General features: G+C 40.3%; 1 protein-coding gene across 1 annotated transcript in view; it reads left to right on the top strand.

Annotated features, from left to right (window-relative positions):
- Positions 1-23,548, top strand: part of beta-Man (beta-mannosidase) — a 249,878-nt gene that overhangs the window by 91,901 nt on the left and 134,429 nt on the right. Inside the window, exon 7 of the mRNA XM_090381630.1 lies at positions 14,229-14,394. Coding sequence (XP_090237756.1) covers positions 14,229-14,394 — 166 coding nt within the window. The remainder of the gene's footprint in view (positions 1-14,228; positions 14,395-23,548) is intronic.

Genomic DNA, 23,548 nt, shown 5'->3' with positions numbered 1-23,548 from the left:
TTAACATTGACAAATGTAAAGTACTACATATGGGAAATAGCAACCCCAGAGCAATGTATCAACACTGTGATACTACACTGACAGTGGTAGAGAATGAAAAGGACATGGGGGTAATTGTGCAGGCAGATATGAAGTTCTCTGAGCAGTGCAGACGGTCTTCAAGAGTAGCTAATGGTGTCTTGTCAATGATATACAGAAATTTTTCTAGCAGTGATAAGGACGTGATTATCCCCTTGTATAAGGCAATGGTCAGGCCACAACCTTGAGTATTGTATACAGGTCTGGAGGCCTCATTTTAAGAAGGATGTAGAGCTGCTGGAACGAGTACAAATAAGGGCAACAAGATTAGTGAATGGAACAAAGGGCTGCTCTTACAAAGAAAGGCTTACGTTTTGCAAATTACAGTGTCTGGAGACTAGGCACCGGCGAGGTGATCTGATTGAGGTGTATAAAGCCTTGAATGGTTTGAGCACTCTCTTTGCTGATGGGATTCTTCGTCATGCTCAGAATAATCACCTGACAGGACATAAATTCAGATTGAGGAAAGACAGATGTAGGATATATGTGCGGAAATTTGCCTTTAGCCAGCGGGTAGTTGGTTGGTGGAACAGACTTCCATCCCTCGTTGTGGAAGTTGATAACTTAAATAAATTTAAAGATCAGCTTCACAGGTATTTCGAACAAACGGACGGGTGAAATGGAAGTGTTTTTTTTTTTTTTTTTTGGCTGATGCTGCATAAGCTCACTTTCTTGCATCATATGCCTATTCTAATGCTAAGTAGTCTTAATTTGTCATTACTGGAGTTAAAAATCAAATGTTGGCTTTAACTACTGTGTGGTCCCAGGATAGTCTCCTGTGACCTTGTTGCATCAGTGTCTGTTGTGAGCACAGGAGTATGGTAGGGGCAGTTAGCTTTCACTCAATCTGCTGCGAGCCACTGCAGTGTGAGGTTATTTCAGGCGTTTTGTTTCTAATCCCTCAATGTTCAAGTTTTTGGTCGTAGCTATTTCAAAGTGAAATACTGTGTAATTTTGCTTTTTAATTTTAATACTGCTGCCCTTTTGTGTTAATAATGGCAGCTGCAGGAAAAGAAACTGCAATGTGTTGTCATTAGAACAAATTGATAACAATTTAAAATTAACAATAAAAATAATTGATAACAATTATTAAAAGACTGGAAAAAGGAGAACCAGTGTATCTCTTGCTAAGCTTTTTAACGTTGGTAAAGCAACCATATCTAACATAAAGAGCAGAAAAAAATTAAATTTTCTAGTTTACTTCAAAGTTAGACAATGAACATGGCTCTAAAAAAAGGATAACTATGAAAAAAGCTAGTGATGAGAAATTAAAAGACTGTTTATTTATGGTTTCTACAAAAGAGAGTTCAAGGCCAACTTATTTCTGGACCTATGTTTTGCAAAAAAAGCATTACAGTTGAATCAAAATTTTAGAAGCATATTTGAATTTAAAGCCAGTACAGGGTGGCTGAAAATTTTTAAACCTCGCCATGGTATAAAGGACCTTGAAATTGAAATAGAAGCTTTACCAGGTGATGTCCCAGAAGCAGAAGCTTTTAAAGAGACTTTTCTGAAAATGGCCGAGGAAGAAGGTTTCCCAAGGATGACATTTATGATAATGCAGATGAAACTGGTCTTAATTGGAAGTCACACCTTCTTAAATCACTTGCATCGTGATGCAAAATGGCTACTCCTGGTTTCAAAGCTAAGAAACAGCGTGTTACAGTTATGTTGTGTGCAAATGCAAGTGGACAGCATGTTTTACCATTGTTGGTGATTGGGGAATCCAAGATGCTTTAAAGGTGTAAAGTGCCTACAATACGATATAAAGGACAGAAAAATGCTTGGATGAATTCCAATTTTTTTTTTAATTGGTTTAGCCAAGATTTTATTCCAAGTGTAAAGAGGCATCAAGAAAATGAGAGTAGAACTGGTAGTTTTGTTTATTATTGATAATGCACCATCCCACCCTCATCTTGAAAAAATGAATTCAATCGACGAGAACTTCATTCTTGGGTTTTTACCGCCAAATGTTACAACCCTGCTGCAGCCAATGAATCAAGGTGTAATAGAAAAATTAAAAAAGATGTATGATAAAAAAAAAACGTCTTTCGTCACTTGCTCCTGCCAGAGGGAGATGAAAAAAGCATGATTGAGTTTTCAAAGCAGCTCAACATTGGAATGTTGCTACATGTTAGCAGATGCCCGGAACATGTTGTCGGAGGGAAATCTGAAAAAGGCATGTTATAAACTATGTGGTTCTGCCGAAGAGACGGTCACACCTGTGCAAGGTTTGAATGAAGACGTATCAGGCTAACTTTATTTCATGGAATTCCGGTTTTTTCCGAGTGTGGGCAAGATGATGCAGAGGCATGGTTAAACAACAATGCTGATGATCCTGTTTATCATATTTTAACTGAAGAAGAAATTGTTGCAGTAGTACAGGATGAAGATTGTGCTGACTTTAACCAAGGTGATTCTGTGACAAAGAAGAAGAGGGAGCAAGCCAGCTCACACAGAGGCCTTCACTGGCTAGAAACTGAAATGGCATGGTGTGAGCAACTGTCTGAGTGTAGTTCTACAGAGATATTGCTATTAAAGAGGATGAGAGACCTCACCATGAAAAAAAAAAAAAACAATCTTGCATGGTTCAAAGAAAAATTCAATGTTACTTATTTAAAAAAAATAAATAAACCTTCCCAAGATTCATTATACTCTTATTCATGTGAAATTACTTGTTTATTTATTACTGTTTATGTAAAAAAAAAAGTGTGATTTATAGTTGAAACCATGTAAAACAATTAAATAAGTTCAAAATAAATGTAATACATAATATACATTGCATATTTACAAATTGGAGTGGTATGGTATTAAGGGCAAGTTGCTGCAGTGGAGAAAGGGATGGTTGAGTGGGAGTCAGCAGAGAGTGGTAATAAATGGACACTGCTCTACGTGGACTAATATTATTATTGGAGTCCCCCAGGGTTTGGTGCTGGGCCCATTTTTATTTTGTGTATACTGTATATCAATGATATTGATGAAGGTATATCAGGCTTAATGTGTCCAAGTTTTCAGATGATACAAAGGTTTGCACGGTTGTTAATGACATTAAAGATAGTATGCTGCTGCAACAGGATCTAGAAAAGTTACGCAGATGGGCTGAGAAGTAGCAACTGAAGTTTAACATTGACAAATGCAAAGTACTGTGTATGGGTAGCAGTAACCCAAGAGAAACGTACCAACTGTATGTTACTACACTGAGGGAGGTGGAGAATGAAAAAGACCTGGGGGTAATTGTGCAATCAGATATGAAGTTCTATGAGCAGTGCAGACGGGCTGCCAGAGCAGGTCATGGACTTTTGTCAATGATATATAGGAATTTTGCTAGCAGAGACAAGGAGCTGATTATCCCTTTGTATAAGGCAATGGTCAAGCCACACCTTGAGTACTGCATACAGGTCTGGAGGCCTCATTTTAGTAAGGATACAGAGTTCCTAGAATGAGTACAGAGTACAAGATTGGTGAGGGGAACAAAGGGGTGCACTTACAAAGAAAGGCTTAAGTTCTGCAAGTTGCAGCATCTGGAGATTAGGCACTGGTGGGGTGATCTGATTGAGGTGTTGAATGGTTTGAGCAGGCTCAATGCTGACGGGATACTTCCGCTTGCTCAGACTAAGAATCTGAGGGGGCATAGATTCAAATTGAGGAAAGACAGTTGTAGATTAGATGTGCGGAAGTTTTTCTTTAGCCAGTGGGTAGTTGATTGCTGGAACAGACTTCCATCTGTTGTTGTGGAAGTTGATAGCTTAAATAAATTTAAGGCCGAATTAGAAAAATATTTGAAGTGACTAGATGGGTGAAATGGGTGGGAAGGCTTGGAGTGAAAATGGGAAAGTTTTTTTTTTTTTTTTCCCTCCGATGCTATATAAGCTTCCATCATATGCCTCAACTAATGCTATACATTGTTTGTTCAAAATGTTTTGGTTATTATTTACAAACTATTTCCTAAATTAGGGGGTAAATTTCTATCAGCATGGCCCACACTTGTAGGTAGAAGGAATTTGTTTTGTAGAGACGGGATGCACTTAAACAAAGGTGGTGCTAAAGTTTTTGCCAGTATTATTGAGGATACCTTAAAGGTTCAGGGAAACTGCTAGTTAGGGGGGATGTGGGTAATACTGACACGCGTTTATCTGATAATATTGGTCAATGTAACTCTTGCACATACCTTAAGAGTTCTTATCTGTTACCCCAACTGGACGTATTATCTAGATGTTCTGGGGGCAAAGACGTTTCACGTGCGCGGGTAGCTAATATCAGGGACGAGAGCCTAAAAAACTTCAAGGGTTGTGTTAGGGTTGTTAAATATACAAGAACAGTAAATCTTAATTGTTTATACAGTAACGTTAGAAGCGTCGTCAATAAAATGAGCGAATTCGAACTGCTGGTTAAAACAAGTAACGCGGACATAATAGGGCTTACGGAGACGTGGTGCCACCCTGAAATTGGGGATGATGAGTTTCAGTACGGCTTGTATAATGTATTTAGGAAGGATAGGTTAGATAGAAGGGGTGGTGGGGTAATGCTTCTTATCAGAAGCAGCCTGAGTGCGACGATAGCTTTCCCGGATTCAGACGTTTCACATGCTAGTATAGAGTCTGTATGGTGTGAGATAGTTGGAAACAAAGGTATAATGCGAGTAGGAGTAATCTACAGACCAGGTGATTGTGAAGATTATGACAAAAGCCTCTACATGCAAATGGAATGGGCAAGTAAGCATCAATGCCTTATTATGGGTGATTTCAATTTGCCTCTAATTGATTGGAGTAAATGGGAAGGAAACTCGACATGGGGAACAAAATTTTTAAATCAACTAGATGACTGTTATTTGTATCAACATGTCAGGGAAAGTACTAGAGAAAAGAATATCCTAGACCTCATCATCACCCATGAATCGGATGACATAACAGGACTGACAGTAGAGGAACCAGTAGCAGGAAGTGATCACGGAGTTCTACGGTGGATGATGACGAGAGAGGTAGCAGAAGTAAAAGGCAAAGGAATGGGTTTTAATTTCAGAAAGGAAATTACGATGCCTTAAGGTACTACATGGCCTCTATTACCTGGGGAGATATCGCGCAGAGAATGAATACAATTGAACTGTGGTACGCTTTTAAAACATTAATCACAGATGCCTTGAATGCGTATATACCATTAAAAAAATACTCCACGAGGAGGGTTCCAAGCTGGATGACTAGTGAAGTTGCCGCATTACTTGAGCAGAAAAAGGTGGCATGGAAAGGTTACAGAGCAATAAAAAGTACTGAAGCCTATAACAGCTACAAGGTGATGTGTAATAGAGCCACAGAAAAGGTTCGACAGGCAAAGGCAGTTTATGAGAAATCACTAGCAAACAGAGCAGAGGGGGGGATAAAGAATTCTTCACATATATAAATGCCAAGAAGAGCAGGACAAACCAGATCGGACCTTTACGTAAGGGAAAGGGGAGAGTAATAAATACACCAGCTGCCGTTGCAGATGAACTCAACAGTTATTTTGCATCGATATTTACAAATGAAAAGCCTTTTGTGGCAAAGGGAAATTGTGGGAGCGAAGTTAAAAAATATGTAATTAATGATATTGAAATTTCGCAAGATTATTTAATGAAAAAACTCTCGAGCCTACAGACCAGTAAAGCTCCTGGAGTTGATGGAATATACCCTATAATCTTAAGAGAGGCGGCAAGCGAGTGCATTGAACCATTGAGGCTAATTATGCGAGCATCACTAGACTCTGGGGAGATTCCTTGGATTGGAAAAGTGCAAATGTATCTCCCATACATAAGGGTGGCTCTAAAAGTGAAGTGGGAAATTATCGACCTGTCAGTCTGACTTCAGTAGTAGGGAAAATCATGGAGGCAATGATCAAGGGTGGAATTCAGGATCATTTGGATCGAATTGAAATTCTCAATGATACTCAGCATGGTTTTGTAAAGGGAAAATCATGTTTAACAAATCTGGTTCGCTATTTCGAAAGGGTCACTCACGAGCTGGATTTAGGGAATAATTTCGACATTGTTTATTTAGATTTCAGCAAAGCTTTTGACTCAGTCCCACATGAGCGGTTGCTTTATAAGCTGGAACAGGTTGGAATCACTGGGAAAATCCTTAGATGGATAGAAGGATGGCTCCAGGGCAGGAGGCAGAGGGTTGTGATAAATGGCTATTCCTCAGATTGGGTTGATGTAAGAAGTGGGGTTCCCCAAGGATCAGTATTAGGACCACTGTTGTTTTTAATTTTCATAAACGACATTGATGAAGGGATAGAGGGCGTGATGTCTAAATTTGCAGATGATGTTAAAATTGGGAGAGTAGTTAATGATCACTGTCAAGCTGAGCTTCTTCAGAGAGACCTAGATAGACTTCAGGAATGGTCAGAAAAATGGCAGCTGTGCTTTAATCCAACAAAGTGTAAGGTATTACACCTGGGAAACAGTAATCCCAAAAAAACTTATTCACTTGGTGGAGTTCAACTAAAGCCAGTACTGGAGGAAAGGGACTTGGGTGTTACGATACGGTCAGACATGAAATTCTCTGAGCATTGTAAACAGGTTGCAAGGAAGGCCCATGGTGTCCTATCGATGATCTATCGAACTTTTGCAAGTAGAGATAGGGACGTGATAATCCCATTATATAAGGCTTATGTTAGACCACACTTGGAATACTGTGTTCAAGTATGGAGACCGCACCTGAAGAAAGACATCGAGCTTCTTGAAAGGGTGCAAAGAAGGGTAACTCGCCTGGTGAGATCGGCAAAGGGGCGTCCTTATGAAGAAAGACTTCGAATATGTGGGTTGCAGAGTTTGGAAACTAGACACCTTAGAGGAGATTTGATTGAGGTGTTTAAGGCTCTGAGAGGCATCAGTAAAATGAATGAGGACAAATTTTCAAGATTATAAATGATGCTAGAACTAGGGGACATAAATTCAAGTTACGGGGGGAAATGTTTAGATTGGACTGCAGGAAGTTTTATTTTAGCCAGCGAGTTATAAATTACTGGAATAAGTTGCCTTCATGGGTGGTAGAGGCCGACAGTTTGGGGAAATTCAAAGGTCATCTGGATAGTACTTTCGGGTAAGGGAAGCGCATAGGATGATAGGTTTAATTTCCTTTTTATTTATTTTTTTTATTTTATTATTTTTTTTTTTATTAATTATTATTATTTAGTTATTTATTTATTTTTTGTTTTTATCATTGTTTTGTTCGGATTTTTTATTATTTTTTTTTTTCTGGCTGGTGCAGCATAAGCCATAGGCTTTCTTGCACCATGCGGCCGTTACTAATACTAATACTAAATCAGTTATTTTTTGTAGTACTTCATAATTCAAAATACAATAGCAATAACCTTTCGTACAATAATTTAATTGTAGGTCTAATTGCAGTTTGTTTCGTATAAACTGGATATTCTCATGTATGTTTAATTATCAGAACTATTTGATTAACCGAACCAACCTTGGTCCCAATTAGTTTTAATAATTGACAGTCTACTGTATTATATTAGGGTCACTCGGTAAATTATTACATATACCCATTTGTATTGTGTCTGTAAATTGAGTGTGTTCTCCAGGCAATTTGCCTGTTTGTTGGATGAAAAAACCTGTTTCTTGGAAAAACCTTGCTTTCAAGGCACTTTAATGAGAATATTAAAAATTGTTTATTACTTTGACATCCATGGGTGCCGGCAGCATAGTGCAAGGTGGTGCACTTGCACCGCCTTGCACTATGCTGCCGGCACCCATGGCTGGAAGGGTGGTTAATGACAGTCATTAGGGTGAGCCACTACAACAAGGTCTAGGAAAATGTGGTCAATAGGCCGAGAAATGGCAGTTGAAGTTTAACGTTGGCAAATGCAAGGTACTACATATGGGGAGCAGTAACCCCAGAGTAGCTTATCAACTGTAATACTACACCTAGGTACATTCTGGGTAGTGGGGAATAAAAAAGACTTCTGGATAATTGTGCAGTCAGACATGAGTTTGTCTGAGCAATGCAGATTTAATGCTAGAACAGCTCATGGGGTCAGTGATAGACAGAAACTTTGCTAGCAGGTATAAGGAGGTGATTATCCCTTTGTATAGGGCCATGGTTAGGCCACATCTAGAGTACTGTATACAGGACTGGGGGGGGCTCACTTTAGGAAAGATGTAGATCTGCTGGAATAGTGCAGAGAAGGGAACAATGGGTGCTCTTACTTAGGTTCCACAAATTGCAGCATCTTGAGATTAGGCACTTGAGAGGATTGAGGAGTTTAAATCTTTGAAAGGATTGATTGAGCTAAGTGTTAATGGTATTCTATAATAAATACAGAAAACAGTTGTTTTCTGTATTTATAAATGATATTGATGATGGTATATCAGGCTTAATGTCTAAGTTTGCAGACACTACAAAGGTTAGCAGGGTTGTTAATGACACTAATTCCAGTACGCTGCTGCATCAGGATCTAGAAAAGTTGGGCAGATGGTCTGAGAGGTGGCAAATGAAGTTTAACATTGACAAACGTAAAGTACTACATATGGGAAGCAGTAACCCCAGAGTAATGTATCAACTCTGTGGTACTACACTGACAGTAGTAGAATGAAAAGGACCTAGGGGTAATTGTGCAGGCAGATATGAAATTTTCTGAGCAGTGCCTATAAATTGTGTGTGTTCTCCAGGCAATTTGCCTGTTTTGTTGGATGAAAAACCTGTTTCTGGGAAAAACCTTGCTATCCACGCCTTGCTGTCAAGGCACTTTAATGAGAATGATTATTATCATTCTCATTAGGCGATGATTATCCCCTTATATAAGGCAGTGGTCAGGAGCTGTATACAGGTCTGGAGGCCTGATTTTCAGAAGGATGTAGAGCTGCTTGAACTTCGTTAGCAGTTAAATTGTACGTTTAAATAAATACATATAACGACTTAGATTACAAACGTAATATAATTAATTATATTTAACATAATTAATAACATAACATAATTAATTATAATTAATTAATAAATTAATAGAATCATGACTCAGACCAGAGCGGCAAAGCAAAAGGCTCAAGCTAATGGAAGTGCTGTGGCTCAGAGCAGAACTGAGGGGGGGCAGTTGTCCTCTGACTCACAGCCTTATAAAATGCACTGTTTGCTTGATGTTTGCAGAGCAATCGGGTACGGGACATGATACTGCCAAGGGGGATGTCTTTGTGTGTGCGCGATGCAAGGAGTGTATCGATATCAAGCAACAACTCAGCGTTCTTGTGGGCCTATATGAGAGCTTGAAGGACAGGGTTGATGCCCTCGAAGAAACTAAATTGAGGGGCCCATCAAGCTCTCAGCTGCCCACATCAACGCCAGAGCTTGCACTTGGGCATCGCGTGACACAGAGACAACCCCCAAGGCAGAATGCGCTAGTCCCGAAGGAACTAGTAGTTGTTGGTGACTCTATTGTCCGGGAAACGGGGAACATGCTTTGTATAAAAGATAGGTGGAACAGGACCAGGGTATGTCTGCCAGGGGCAAAAGTTGATGACGTTGTAGAGCGAACATCATCTTTAAAGGGCACAAAAGGTGATATAGTTGTACACGTAGGCACTAATAATATTAAGAGTAGGAGACCGGCAGAATTACTTAACAAGTACAGGTCACTGTTGAACAAAAGCCGAGAATTAGGGTTGAATTTGAAAGTGTCTGCAATTCTGCCCAGACACGATAGGAGGGAATAGCCGACCGGGCTAGCCGAGTGGGTAAAGTACCTGCCCGGCAACCCAAGGTCGCGGGTTCGATTCCCGCCTCGGGCTTGGATCAAAGTACTGCAAAAACCTTGGGAGGTGCAATATGGCCATAGAAGCCGATGCGCCAACAACTACCAAATCAAAAAAAAAAAAAAAAGGAGGGAGTATATGATGAGAGCCTTGTCGATCAATTCGGCCCTGGAAAGATTGTGCAAGGCTCAAGGGGTAGAATTTTTTTCAGCCTGGACTGTACTTGTTAACAGGAGAGATTGCTTCTACAGGGATGGGATACACTTAAATAGAAAGGGTGCAAGAATATTTGCTGATGCTATCGAGGCAGTGTTAGGTGTGTCGGAAAACTGCTAGCTTGGGGGGAGACAAAGACGAATAGATTGACAGTAGCCACTGGCAGAGGTGAAAGAGATTCTTGCACTGCTTCCATTACAATGAGCAGAAGCCTGGAAAACAAGATGCATGGTATTTCAGAGACTGCTGGGAGCCATTGCGGTACAAGTAAACACATGGGTTGTGTTAGGGTAGTTAAGAATAGAAACAGGTGCAGATATACTTGCGTGTACACCAATGCTAGGAGTTTAGTAAATAAATTTGATGAATTTGAGGTATTGCTCAAAACATCAAAGGCAGATATTGTTGGGTTATCAGAGACGTGGTGTCACACAGATATAAGGGATGCAGAACTGCAATTTGGGGAGTACAACGTCTACAGAAAGGATAGACAGGAGATAGGAAGGGGGGGAGGGGTTATGCTATTAGTTAAGAAACACATAAAAACCAAGGAAGTGAAGCCAGTCGACATCGCCGGACAGTGCAGTGTTGAGTCAGTTTTGGTGTGACTTAAGCATTGGGAGATCAAAATTGAGAGTAGGAGTGTGCTATAGGCCTAATGACTCTGATGAGTATAATAAGGAATTGTACAGGGAAATAGAGTGGGCCAGTAAATCAGAGAGTCTTATAATGGGAGATTTTAATTTCCCAGATATTGACTGGAATTTGGGGGCTGGTTGCTCACACGCTAGCAGTGCTTTTGTGGATTTATTGGATGATTGTTTTCTACATCAGCATGTTCGGGAGGCAACTAGAGGGAGTAATACTCTTGATTTGATTATCAGCAGTGATTCTTCATGCATTAAGAATCTGCAGATAAACGAACCACTAGGTGGCAGTGATCACAGTGTGCTGAAGTGGGATTTACCCAAAGAGGTAACTACCATTAGGGGTAAAGGGAAGGGTTATTGCTTCCGTAAAGGCGACTACGATGGACTGAGACAGTATTTAAATTCTATACAGTGGGACCAACTGATGATGTTACCAACAGCAAATTCAAAATGGGAAGCATTCAAAGAACTTATCTTGGAAGCTACTAGGCTTTACATACCAACTAAGAAATATTGTTCAAGGTTTAGGCCAAAATGGATGTCAGATGAACTAATGAGACATATGGCAGAGAAGAAAAATGCATGGGATACATACAAATTAACACGACACAGAAGCCTATGATAGATACAAGTTGATATGCAACCAAGTTACAAAGGAGGTTAGGCAGGCAAAGGCAGATTACGAGAAATCCTTGGCAAGGGATGCAAAGAAAAACAGCAAAGAGTTCTTTACTTATGTTAACTCTAGAAGGAAGGGGATGAATCAGATTGGTCCACTTGATATTGATGGGTCAACTGTTGATGATCCTGCTCAGGTAGCTAACAAACTAAATGAATATTTTGCATCGACATTCACACATGAGGAGTTATTCAGCAAGGGGAATGCCAGAGGTGTATTCAACTCTAGCAGTAAGCTACAGAATCTTGAAATAACTGGGAGTAAAGTGGAGGAGAAACTGTTGAAGATAAACACAAGAAAGGCACCCGGGGTGGATGGGATCTATCCAGTTATATTAAAGGAGGCAGCAAACCCTTAGCCATAATTATGAGAGCTTCCTTGGACTCAGGGGAGGTACCCATAGACTGGAAATGTGCAAATGTGACCCCAATTCACAAAGGAGGATCAAAGGCTGACACAAGTAATTATATACCTGTGAGCTTAACTTCTGTTCCAGGAAAATTAATGGAGGCACTGCTTAAAGAAGCACTGCAGGATCATTTAGACAAGACTTCAGTTATAGCTCAGACACAGCATGGTTTTGTTAAGGGGAAGTCTTGCCTGACCAACTTGATTGGATACTATGATGCAGTCACCAAAGAACTGGATGCAGGGAATAACTTTGATATTATATACTTGGATCTTAGAAAGGCTTTTGATACTGTTGCACATGGAAGACTGCTACACGAATTGGAGCAGTGTGACATTGGAGGAAAATTGCTGCTATGGATAAAGGGGTGGTTGAGGGGGAGAAGACAGAGAGTGGTAATCAATGGACACTGCTCATCGTGGACTGATGTTATTAGTGGAGTCCCTCAGGGCTCAGTGTTGGGTCCATTATTGTTTTCTGTATTTATAAATGATATTGATGATGGTATATCGGGCTTAATGTCCAAGTTTGCAGACGATACAAAGGTTGGCAGGGTTGTCAAGGACACTAGTGACACTATGCTGCTGCAACAGGATCTGGAAAGGTTGAGCAGATGGGCTGAGAGGTGGCAAATGAAGTTTAACATTGACAAATGTAAAGTACTACACATGGGAAACAGCAACCCCAGAGCAACGTATCAACTCTGTGGTACTACACTGACAGTGGTAGAGAATGAAAGGGACTTGGGGGTGGTTGTGCAGGCAGATATGAAGTTCTCTGAGCAGTGCAGACGGGCTGCAAGAGTAGCTCATGGAGTATTGTCAATGATATACAGGAATTTTTCCAGCAGGGATAAGGAGGTGATTATTCCATTGTATAAGGCGATGGTCAGGCCACACCTAGAGTACTGTATACAGGTCTGGAGGCCTCATTTCAAGAAGGATGTAGAGCTGCTGGAACGAGTACAGAGAAGGGCAACAAGATTAGTGAATGGAACAAAGGGGTGCTCTTACGAAGAAAGGCTTAAGTTTTGCAAATTACAGTGTCTGGAGACTAGGCACCAGCGAGGTGATCTGATAGAGGTGTATAAAGCCTTGAATGGTTTAAGCATGCTCAATGCTGATGGGATTCTTCCTCTAGCTCAGAAAAATCATCTGAGAGGGCATAAATTCAAATTGAGGAAAGACAGATGTAGGATAGACGTGCGGAAATTTGCCTTTAGCCAGCGGGTGGTTGGTTGGTGGAACAGACTTCCATCCCTTGTGGTGGAGGTTGATAGCCTAAATAAGTTTAAGGCTCAGCTGGACAGGTATTTTGAACGAACAGAGGGGTGAAGTGGAAGTGGGTTTTTTTTTTTTTTTTTTTTTTTTTGGCTGATGCTGCATAAGCTTGCTTTCTTGCATCAAATGCCTCTACTAATGCTAATAAAACCAGAGATAACAGAACAAGTCCCCTCAGGGTTCAATGTTGGGCCCATTGTTATTTTGCGTATTTATCAGTGATATCGATGAAGGTATATCAGGCTTAATGTTCAAGTTGACAGATGGTAAAAATTTTGCCAGGATTGTTAATGACAGCAAAGACAGTATGCTACTGCAACAGGATCTAGAAAAGTTAGGCAGATGGGCCGATAGTGGCAACTAAAGTTTAACATTGACAAATGCAAAGTACTGCATATGAGTAGCAGTAACCCAATAGAAATGTACCAACTGTGTGGTACTACACTCAGGGAGGTGGAGAATGAAAAAGACCTGGGGATAATTGTGCAGTCAGATATGAAGTTCTTTGAGCAGTGCAGATGGGCTGCCAGAGCAGTCATGGAGTTTTGTCAATGATATATAGGAGTTTTACTAGCATAGACAAGGAAGTGATTATCCCCTTGTGTAAGGTAATGGTCAGGCCACACCTTCAGTACTGCATACAAGTTTGGAGGCCTCACTTTAGGAAGAATGAGAGTTGCTAGAACGAGTACAGAGAAGGACAACAAGATTGGTGAGAGGAACGAAGGGGCGTTTTTACAAAGAGAGCCTTAAGTTCTGCAGGTTGCAGCATCTGGAGACTAGGCACCTGCTAGGTGATTTGTTTGAGGTATATCAATCCTTAATGGGTTTGAGCAGACTCAACACTGATGGGATACTTCTGCTTGCTCAGATTAAGAACCTGAGGAGGCATAGATTCAAATTCAGGAAAGACAGTTGTAGAATTGAGGTGCAGAAGTTTGCTTTTAGCCAGCAACTAGTTGATAACTTTAATAAATTTAAGGCTGAACTAGACAAACATTTAGAAGGACCAAATGGGTGAAATAGGAACAAAGGGTTTTTTTTTTTTTTGGCTGATGCTAAAAGCTTGTTTTCTTGCATCAAATGCCTCAACTAATGCTAATGTTACTAATACTATAGGTTCTAATATCTCTCGTGCTTGATGTTATCATAATAAAAAAAAATCATAATAATAATTTTAACTTTACAGGATATAGTGATCAAGAGATGGTGGCCAAATGAGCTTGGTGATCAAGTTTTATACAACATGATAGTGACATTTGAGGATGCTGATAAACAAGAAGTGTCTTCAAAAGAATTAAAAATTGGTTTTCGAACTATAGAATTAATTCAAGAAGAAATTCCAGGTTCATCAGGTAAGTAGAGATTCTGTTTTATTAAAAGCGATTATTCTAACAAGTGAGTCTTAAAAATTTTAATATTATTTTGTTGGTGTTATTCATTTAAAAGTATTGTTTCTCTAGTATTTGTTTAAAAGTTGTTTCTTGGGACTTTGACATTGACCATAGGATTTATTCATAGCATTAAAGCAAGACAGAAAGCTAGTTGCCTCCTGTGCAAATGCACATATGCAGCTATAGCTCATTTGCCCATTAATTGCAAAACTTTTCAGTTGGGTAGATTTTATAAAAACAAAATAGGTGCCCTACTACCTTGGGTCAACTTAAACACATAAAAAACAAAATTGGGAGCAATCTTTAGCCTCGGTGTGTGGACAGGCCATCACACTCCCACCACGAGGGGGTAAGTTACTACTATAGGAGCTCTTGTTTACATTAGGCATTGACATAGTGTATCACATCACCAACTATTAAAGACTAACAGGTGGGTCATCGACATGGGGATGGGAACCCCATTCCGCATTGTAGACAATGTGGTTCAAACACTTGATCAACTGAATCATGCCAACCATAAAGTAAGTAAAATGCAACAATTATCAACCCACTGCAGGATGGAAGCCTCCTCAACAATTCATGCTAAGGGAAATGGAACATAATCTGCCACGCTGGTCCAGTGCGGGTTGGCAGATCGACCGTATTCAGCAGTCAGGGGCTTGAATCCCGGTCTACTCAAAGAGCGTGTGTTACTGCACTCCTGCTCCTGACCTACGGAGGCCAACCATACATCATGTTAACACTACATCTTATCCAAAAGGACATAGCTGACTTTAGTTTCTCCCAAGGTCAAGTACTGAAGTCAAGTACTTGTACTTGACCTCCCAAGGTCAAGTACAAGTCATCTCACCTTCATTATGATATCTAATCTTAGTCCATCCTTCTTAAAACTACATCTAGAGCTCCTTCAAAGTCCAGACATGTGCTGCATATTGCAGGATGATCTGAGGGGAGTTCCTCCTCCAGCAGTTCACACACCTGTAGATATTGTGGAGACATCTTACAATATCGTGCAATGTCCATATGCCATATGTCAATAACATTGAGTAAGGACCAAGAGGTCTTGAACCCTGTGGGAAGGACAGTCTATATATATCATTGCATGGGACAGAAAAAAATGCCTTTCCGATCTCATCAGTACATTGAATCGCAAAATTGTATCCCTGACTATCCCTCACCTTGTTTCTTGCTATTATCTGAACCATTGAGCAGAATTGATCTTGTGTAAATCCTGAGTTCTTCAGATTACTATCAAAATCTGGTCCAACAAGTGCTCTCTCTCTCTCTCTCTCTCTCTCTCTCTCTCTCTCTCTCTCTCTCTCTCTCTCTCTCTCTCTCTCTCTCTCTCTCTTGTAACTTTGCCTTGGAGGCTGATTAACCTCTATATCAAGTTGAAGATAAACACAAGAAAGGCACCTGGGTTGGATGGGCTCTATCCAGTTATATTAAAGGAAGTAGCAAAGGAAGTAAGCAAACCCTTAACCATAATTATGAGAGCTTCCTTGGACTCAGGAGAAGTACCCATGGACTGGAGATGCAAATGTGACCCCAATTCACAAAGGAGGGTCAAAGGCTGACACAAGTAATTATAGACCTGTGAGTTTAACTTCTGTTCCAGGAAAATTAATGGAGGCACTGGTTAAAGAAGCACTGCAGGATCATCTAGACAAGACTTCAGTTATAGCTCGGACACAGCATGGTTTTGTTAAGGGGAAGTCTTGCATGATCAATTTGATTGGATACTACAATGCAATCACAAAAGAACTGGATGCAGGGAATAACTTTTATATTATATACTTGGATCTTAGAAAGGCTTTTAATACTGTTGCACAAATTGGAGCAGTGTGGCATTGGAGGCAAATTGCTGCTATAGATAAAGGGGTGGCTGAGGGGGAGAAGACAGAGAGTGGTAATCAATGGACACTGCTCATCGTGGACTAATGTTATCAGTGGAGTCCCTCGGGGTTCAGTGTTGGGTCCATTATTGTTTTCTGTATTTATAAATAACATAGATGATGGTATATCAAGCTTAATGTCCAAGTTTGCAGACGATACAAAAGTTGGCAGGGTTTTTAAGGACACTACTGACACTATGCTGCTGCAACAGGATGTGGAAAGGTTGAACAGATGGGCTGAGAGGTGGCAAATGAAGTTTAACATTGACAAATGTAAAGTACTCCATATGGGAAACAGCAACCCCAGAGCAACGTATCAACTCTGTCGTACTACACTGACAGTGGTAGAGAATGAAAAGGACCTGGGGATAATTGTGCAGGCAGATATGAAGGTCTCTCAGCAGTGCAGATGGTCTGCCAGAGTACCTCATGGTGTCTTGTGAATGATATACAGGAATTTTTCTAGCAGGGATAGGGAGGTGATTATTCCCTTGTATAAGGCAATGGTCAGGCCACACCTTGAGTACTGTATACAGGTCTGGAGGCCTCATTTCAAGAAGGATGTAGAGCTGCTGGAACGAGTACAGAGAAGGGCAACAAGGTTAGTGAATGGAACAAAGGGCTGCTCTTACAAAGAAAGGTTTAAGTTTTACTAGGCACCGGCGAGGTGATCTGATAGAGGTGTATAAAGCCTTGAATGGTTTGAGCATGCTCAATGTTGATGGGATTCTGCCAGTTGCACAGAATAATTACCTGAGATAGCATAAATTCAAATTGAGGAAAGACAGATGTAGGATAGATGTCCTGAAATTTGCCTTTAGCCAGGGGTCAGTTAGTTGGTGGAACAGACTTCCATCCCTTGTTGTGGAAGTTGATAGCCTAAATAAATTTAAGGCTCAGCTGGACAGGTATTTCGAACGAATGGAGGGGTGAAATGGAAGGTTTTTTTTTTTTTTTTCTGGCTGATGCTGCATAAGCTTGCTTTCTTGCATCATATGCCTCTACTAATGCTAATGCTAATATGAGTCTGTGAAAATGCATGCCTACCAGTGCTTGTATGAAGCAGGTAAAGGCAGATTACGAGAATTCTTTGGCAAAGGACAAAGAAAAACAGCAAAGAGTTCTTTACTTATGTAAACTCTAGAAGGAAGGGGTCACATTGGTCCACTGAATATCAATGGTTCAACTGTTGATGATCCTGCTCAGGTAGCTAACAAAGTAAATGAGTATTTTGCATCTATATTCACACATTAAGAGTTATTCAGGAAGGGGAATGCTAGAGGTGAATTAAGCTCTGGCAGTGAGCTAGATGGTTTTGGAATAACTGAGAGCAAAGTGGAGGAGAAATTGTTGAAGATAAACATAAGTAAGGCACCTGTGGTGGATGAGATCTATCCAGTTATATTAAAGGAGGCAGCAAAGGAAGTACACAAACACTTAGCCATAATTATGAGAGCTTTCTTGGACTCAGGGGAGGTACCCATGGACTGGAGATGTGCAAATGTGACCTCAATTCACAAAGGAGGATCGAAGGGGGACAAAAGTAATTATAGACCTGTTATTTTAACTTCTGTTCCAGGAAAATTAATGGAGGCACTGGTTGAAGAAGCACTTCAGGATCATCTAGACAAGACTTCAGTTATAGCTCAGACACAGCATGGTTTTGTTAAGGGGAAGTCTTGCCTGACCAACTTGATTGGATACTATGATGCAGTCACAAAAGAACTGGATGCAGAGAATAACTTTGATATTATATACTTGGATCTTAGAAGGGCTTTTGATGCTGTTGCACATGGAAGACTGCTACACAAATTGGAGCAGTGTGGCATTGGAGGCAAGTTGCTGCTATGGATAAAGGTGTGGTTGAGGGGGAGAAGACAGAGAGTGGTAATTAATGGACACTGCTCATCGTGGACTAATGTTATTAGTGGAGTCCCTCGTGGTTCAGTGTTGGGTCCATTGTTGTTTTATGTATTTATAAATGATATTGATGATGGTCATCATCATCATCAGCCATTTTCAATCCACAGCAGGATGAAGGCCTCTCCAGCAACTTTCCAGTTCCTTCTGTTTTGAGCACTGGCCATCCATTTACTACTCAAAAACTCATGAATTTCATCTATCCATCTCCGCCTTTGTCTTCCAGGTTTTCTTCTAGCTCCTCTTGGGTACCATTCTGTTATTTTCTTAGTCCATCTGTCATCATGTCTTCGAGCTATGTGTCCTGCCCAAGACCATTTTAGTTCTTTAGTTTTGATAAGAATGTCCTTTACTTGAGTTTGCTGCCTAATCCATGTGTTTCTCTTCTTATCTAACAGTCTGATTCCCAATATAATTCGTTCCATTCTTCGCTGTGTAGTTCTTAGCTTCTCTTCCATTCTTTTGGTGAGTGCCCAAGTTTCACTTCCATAAGTCATGGTGGGGAGTATACATTGATTCATTATTTTATGTTTCAGACAAACTGGGATATTGCTCTTCAGTATGTGACTATATTTCCTGAATGCTATCCATCCAAAATTTATTCTTCTCTTGACTTCCAGCCATTTATCATTATTACAGCTAATAACTTGTCCCAGATAAGTGTATGACTCCACCTTTTCAATTACTGCTCCTTCAATCATTATTTCCCTTTCCGTGGCATACTTGTTCATCATTACTTTTGTTTTAGCCATATTCATCTTTAGTCCAAAATCCTTACTAACTGTGCATAACTGATTAAGATTTTCCTCTAATTCTTTGGGATCGTGGCTTATGACCACAATGTCATCTGCAAATCGTAAATGGTTTAGGTACTCTCCGTTCACATTGACTCCTTTCTGCAACCAGTCTAATCTTCTGAAAGCTTCCTCAAGGGCAGCAGTAAACAGCTTCGGAGATATTGTGTCTCCTTGTCGAACTCCTTTCTCGATTTTAAATTTGCTACTGTCTTTGTCTAGTCTAATAAAGGATGTAGCACTCTCATATATTTTCTTCAAAATCATAATATATTGAGTATCTATACCTTGTCTTTCCAGTGCCCGGAACATTGCCTTATGCTGTATGGAGTCAAACGCCTTTTCATAATCCACAAACGCCAGGCATAATGGTGTTTTATATTCATTTGCTTTCTCCATTAGCTGTGATATTACGTGAAGGTGATCCATAGTTGAGAATCCTGTCCTAAAGCCACCTTGCTCTTTCGGTTGATTCTCATCAAGTGTTCTTTCTAATCTGTTAGTAATGACCCTTGTGAACAACTTGTAGATATGGGATAACAAGCTAATTGGTCTATAATTTCCAATTTCTGATTTATCTCCTTTCTTATGCAGCAAAACTATGATTGCATTATTCCACTGCTTAGGCATCACACCTTTTCTAATGCACTTTGTGAAGAGCCTTGCCAGTTTTTGTGTTATGTCTCTTCCTCCCAATTTTAACAACTCTACAGTAACTTCATCTTCCCCTGGGGCTTTCCGATTCTTCATTTTCTTCAATGCATGTTCTACCTCATCAGGAAGAATATCAGGTATGTCGTATGTGCTGCTACTTTGCAATCCATGTTCCCCACTGCTGGTATCATTCCCTCGCTCCTTGTATAATTCTCTATAGTAGTCTTCTGCTATTTGAATTATGCCTTCTCTGCTGTTTATAAGTACACCATCGCTATTCTTCAGTTTCAGTATCATTTGTCTTTCTGTATTACTGCTCATGGCTGCTGATTTAAATCCTTTGTTTTCCCTTAATGCTTGTTCTACTTTTCTTGTGTTAAATCTTCTTATGTCCTCTCTGAGTCTCTTTCTAATGGCTTTGCATAACTCAGTATACTCAATTTTCTCCCTGTCAGTGTTTTTCTTCTTTGGATTTCTTTTTCCCTATAGGTTTCTTGGGCTTTATCACTTTCAGAAAGTTGTAATATTCCTCGTCGATATCTTGGTCCTGAGCAGTCTGCAGAAGCTCAAACTTGTTCTTAAGTTCTAGTACATACTGCTTTCTCTCCTCCTCTGTTATTTCAAAGACCTTTGTATTATTTACTCGAGTCAGTTTTTTCCTTTCCTTTCCTACATCTATATCAAGTGTACATCTTACCATTCTGTGATCACTTCCAACATTTACCTTATTCAGGACAGTAACATCATTCACAATATATCTTCTGTTAGTGAGGATGAAGTCGATTTCATTAGTTGTTAATCCATTTGGACTCTTCCATGTCCACTTTCTGTTCACCCTTTTCTTGAAAAAAGTGTTCATTACTGACAGTCCTTGAGATTCTGCAAATTCCACAAGTCTTTCACCTCTTTTATTTCTTTCACCAATTCCAAAATTTCCTATAGTTCCTCTTTCTGCGCTGTTTTGCCTTTTTCCAACCTTAGCATTGAAGTCCCTCATAATAATAGTGTAGTGGGTTTTCTGCTCATCTAGAAGACTCTCAATTTCAGTGTACATTTCTACAAACCTCTTCATCATCATGGCTCGATGTTGGTGCATAAATCATTATAATCTTTAGCTTGTACCTCTTAGAAATCTTGAATATTAGTCTTGACACCCTTGGTGATGTACTTTTGAATTCCAAAATGTTGTTTATAAAATCTTTATGGACCAGAAACCCAACTCCACCTTCACTCCTTTCACTGTTTCCATTGGTGTACAGCAGATTTCCACTTGATAAACTTATAAGTGATTCATTTCTTCTTCTTGTTTCAGCCAAACCAGCCACCTAATTGATGATGGTATATCAAGCTTAATATCCAAGTTTGCAGATGATACAAAGGTTGGAAGGGTTGTTAAGGACACTAATGACAGTACACTGCTGCAACAGGATCTAGAAAAGTTGAGCAGATGGGCTGAGATGTGGCAGATGAAGTTTAACATTGACAAATGTAAAGTACTACATATGGGAAGCATCAACCCCAGAGTGATGTATAGTGTGTTTAGCATTAGCATTAGCATTAGCATTAGTAGAGGCATTTGATGCAAGAAAGCAAGCTTATGCAGCATCAGCCAAGAAAAAAAAAAAAAAAAAAAAAAAAAGTAACATAAATAAATAAAAATAACCACTTCCACTTCACCCCTCTGTTCGTTCGAAATACCTGTCCAGCTGAGCCTTAAACTTATTTAGGCTATCAACTTCCACGACAAGGGATGGAAGTCTGTTCCACCCACCAACCACCCGCTGGCTAAAGGCGAATTTCCGCACGTCTATCCTACATCTGTCTTTCCTCAATTTGAATTTATGCCCTCTCAGGTGATTTTTCTGAGCTAGAGGAAGAATCCCATCAGCATTGAGCATGCTTAAACCATTCAAGGCTTTATACACCTCTATCAGATCACCTCGCTGGTGCCTAGTTTCCAGACACTGTAATTTGCAAAACTTAAGCCTTTCTTCGTAAGAGAACCCCTTTGTCCCATTCACCAATCTAGTTGCCCTTCTCTGTACTCGTTCCAGCAGCTCTACATCCTTCCTGAAATGAGGCCTCCAGGCCTGTATACAGTACTCTAGGTGTGGCCTGACCATTGCCTTATACAAGGGAATAATCACCTCCTTATCCCTGCTAGAAAAATTCCTATATATCATTGACAATACACCATGAGCTACTCTTGCAGCTCGTCTGCACTGCTCAGAGAACTTCATATCTGCCTGCACCACCACCCCCAGGTCCCTTTCATTCTCTACCACTGTCAGTGTAGTACCACAGAGTTGATACGTTGCTCTGGGGTTGCTGTTTCCCATATGTAGTACTTTACATTTGTCAATGTTAAACTTCATTTGCCACCTCGAAGCCCATCTGCTCAACCTTTCCAAATCCTGTTGCAGCAGCATAGTGTCAGTAGTGTCCTTGACAACCCTGCCAACCTTCGTATCGTCTGCAAACTTGGACATTAAGCCTGATATACCATCATCAATATCATTTATAAATACAGAAAACAATAAAGGCCCCAATACTGAACCCTGAGGGACTCCACTAATAACATTAGTCCACGATGAGCAGTGTCCATTGATTACCACTCTCTGTCTTCTCCCCCTCAACCACCCCTTTATCCATAGCAGCAACTTGCCTCCAATGCCACACTGCTCCAATTTGTGCAGCAGTCTTCCATGTGCAACAGTATCAAAAGCCTTTCTAAGATCCAAGTATATAATATCAAAGTTATTCCCTGCATCCAGTTCTTTTGTGACTGCATCATAGTATCCAATCAAATTGGTCAGGCAAGACTTCCCCTTAACAAAACCATGCTGTGTCCTAGCTATAACTGAAGTCTTGTCTAGATGATCCTGCAGTGCTTCTTTCACCAGTGCCTCCATTAATTTTCCGGGAACAGAAGTTAAACTCACAGGTCTATAATTACTTGTGTCAGCCTTTGATCCCCCTTTGTGAATTGGGGTCACATTTGCACATCTCCAGTCAATGGGTACCTCCCCTGAGTCCAAGGAAGCTCTCATAATTATGGCTAAGGGTTTGCTTACCTCCTTTGCTGCCTCCTTTAATATAACTGGATAGATCCCATCCACCCCAGGTGCCTTTCTTGTGTTTATCTTCAACAATTTCTCCTCCACTTTGCTCTCAGTTATTACAAGATTCTCTAGCTTACTGCTAGAGTTGAATACACCTCTGGCATTCCCCTCGCTGAATAACTCCTCATGTGTGAATGTCGATGCAAAATATTCATTTAGTTTGTTAGCTACCAGAGCAGGGTCATCAACAGTTGACCCATCGATCTCAAGTGGACCAATCTGATTCATCCCCTTCCTTCTAGAGTTTACATAAGTAAAGAACTCTTTGCTGTTTTTCTTCGCATCCCTTGCCAAGGATCTCTCGTAATCTGCCTTCGCCTGCCTAACCTCCTTTGTAACTTGGTTACAGATCAACTTGTATCTATCATAGGCGTCCGTGTCACGTGTTAATTTGTATGTATCCCATGCATTTTTCTTCTCTGCCATATGCCTCATTAGTTCATCTGACAACCATTTAGGCCTAAACCTTGAACAATATTTCTTAGTTGGTATGTAAAGCCTAGTAGCTTCCACGATAAGTTCTTTGAATGCTTCCCATTTTGAATTTGCTGTTGGCAATATCATCAGTTGATCCCACTGTATAGAATTTAAATACTGTCTCAGTCCATTGTAGTCGCCTTTACGAAAGCAATACCCCTTCCCTTTACCCCTAATGGTAGTTACCTCTTTGAGTAACTCCCACTTCAGCACACTGTGATCACTGCCACCAAGTGGTTCATTTATCTGCAGA

Source organism: Mastigoproctus giganteus, chromosome 9 (genome assembly GCF_048544385.1).
Source record: "Mastigoproctus giganteus isolate SK-2022 chromosome 9, ASM4854438v1, whole genome shotgun sequence".
Classification (NCBI taxonomy): Eukaryota; Metazoa; Arthropoda; class Arachnida; order Uropygi; family Thelyphonidae; genus Mastigoproctus; species Mastigoproctus giganteus.
Note: the sequence above shows the minus strand (reverse complement) of the source record. Positions and strands in the feature narration are given on the sequence as shown.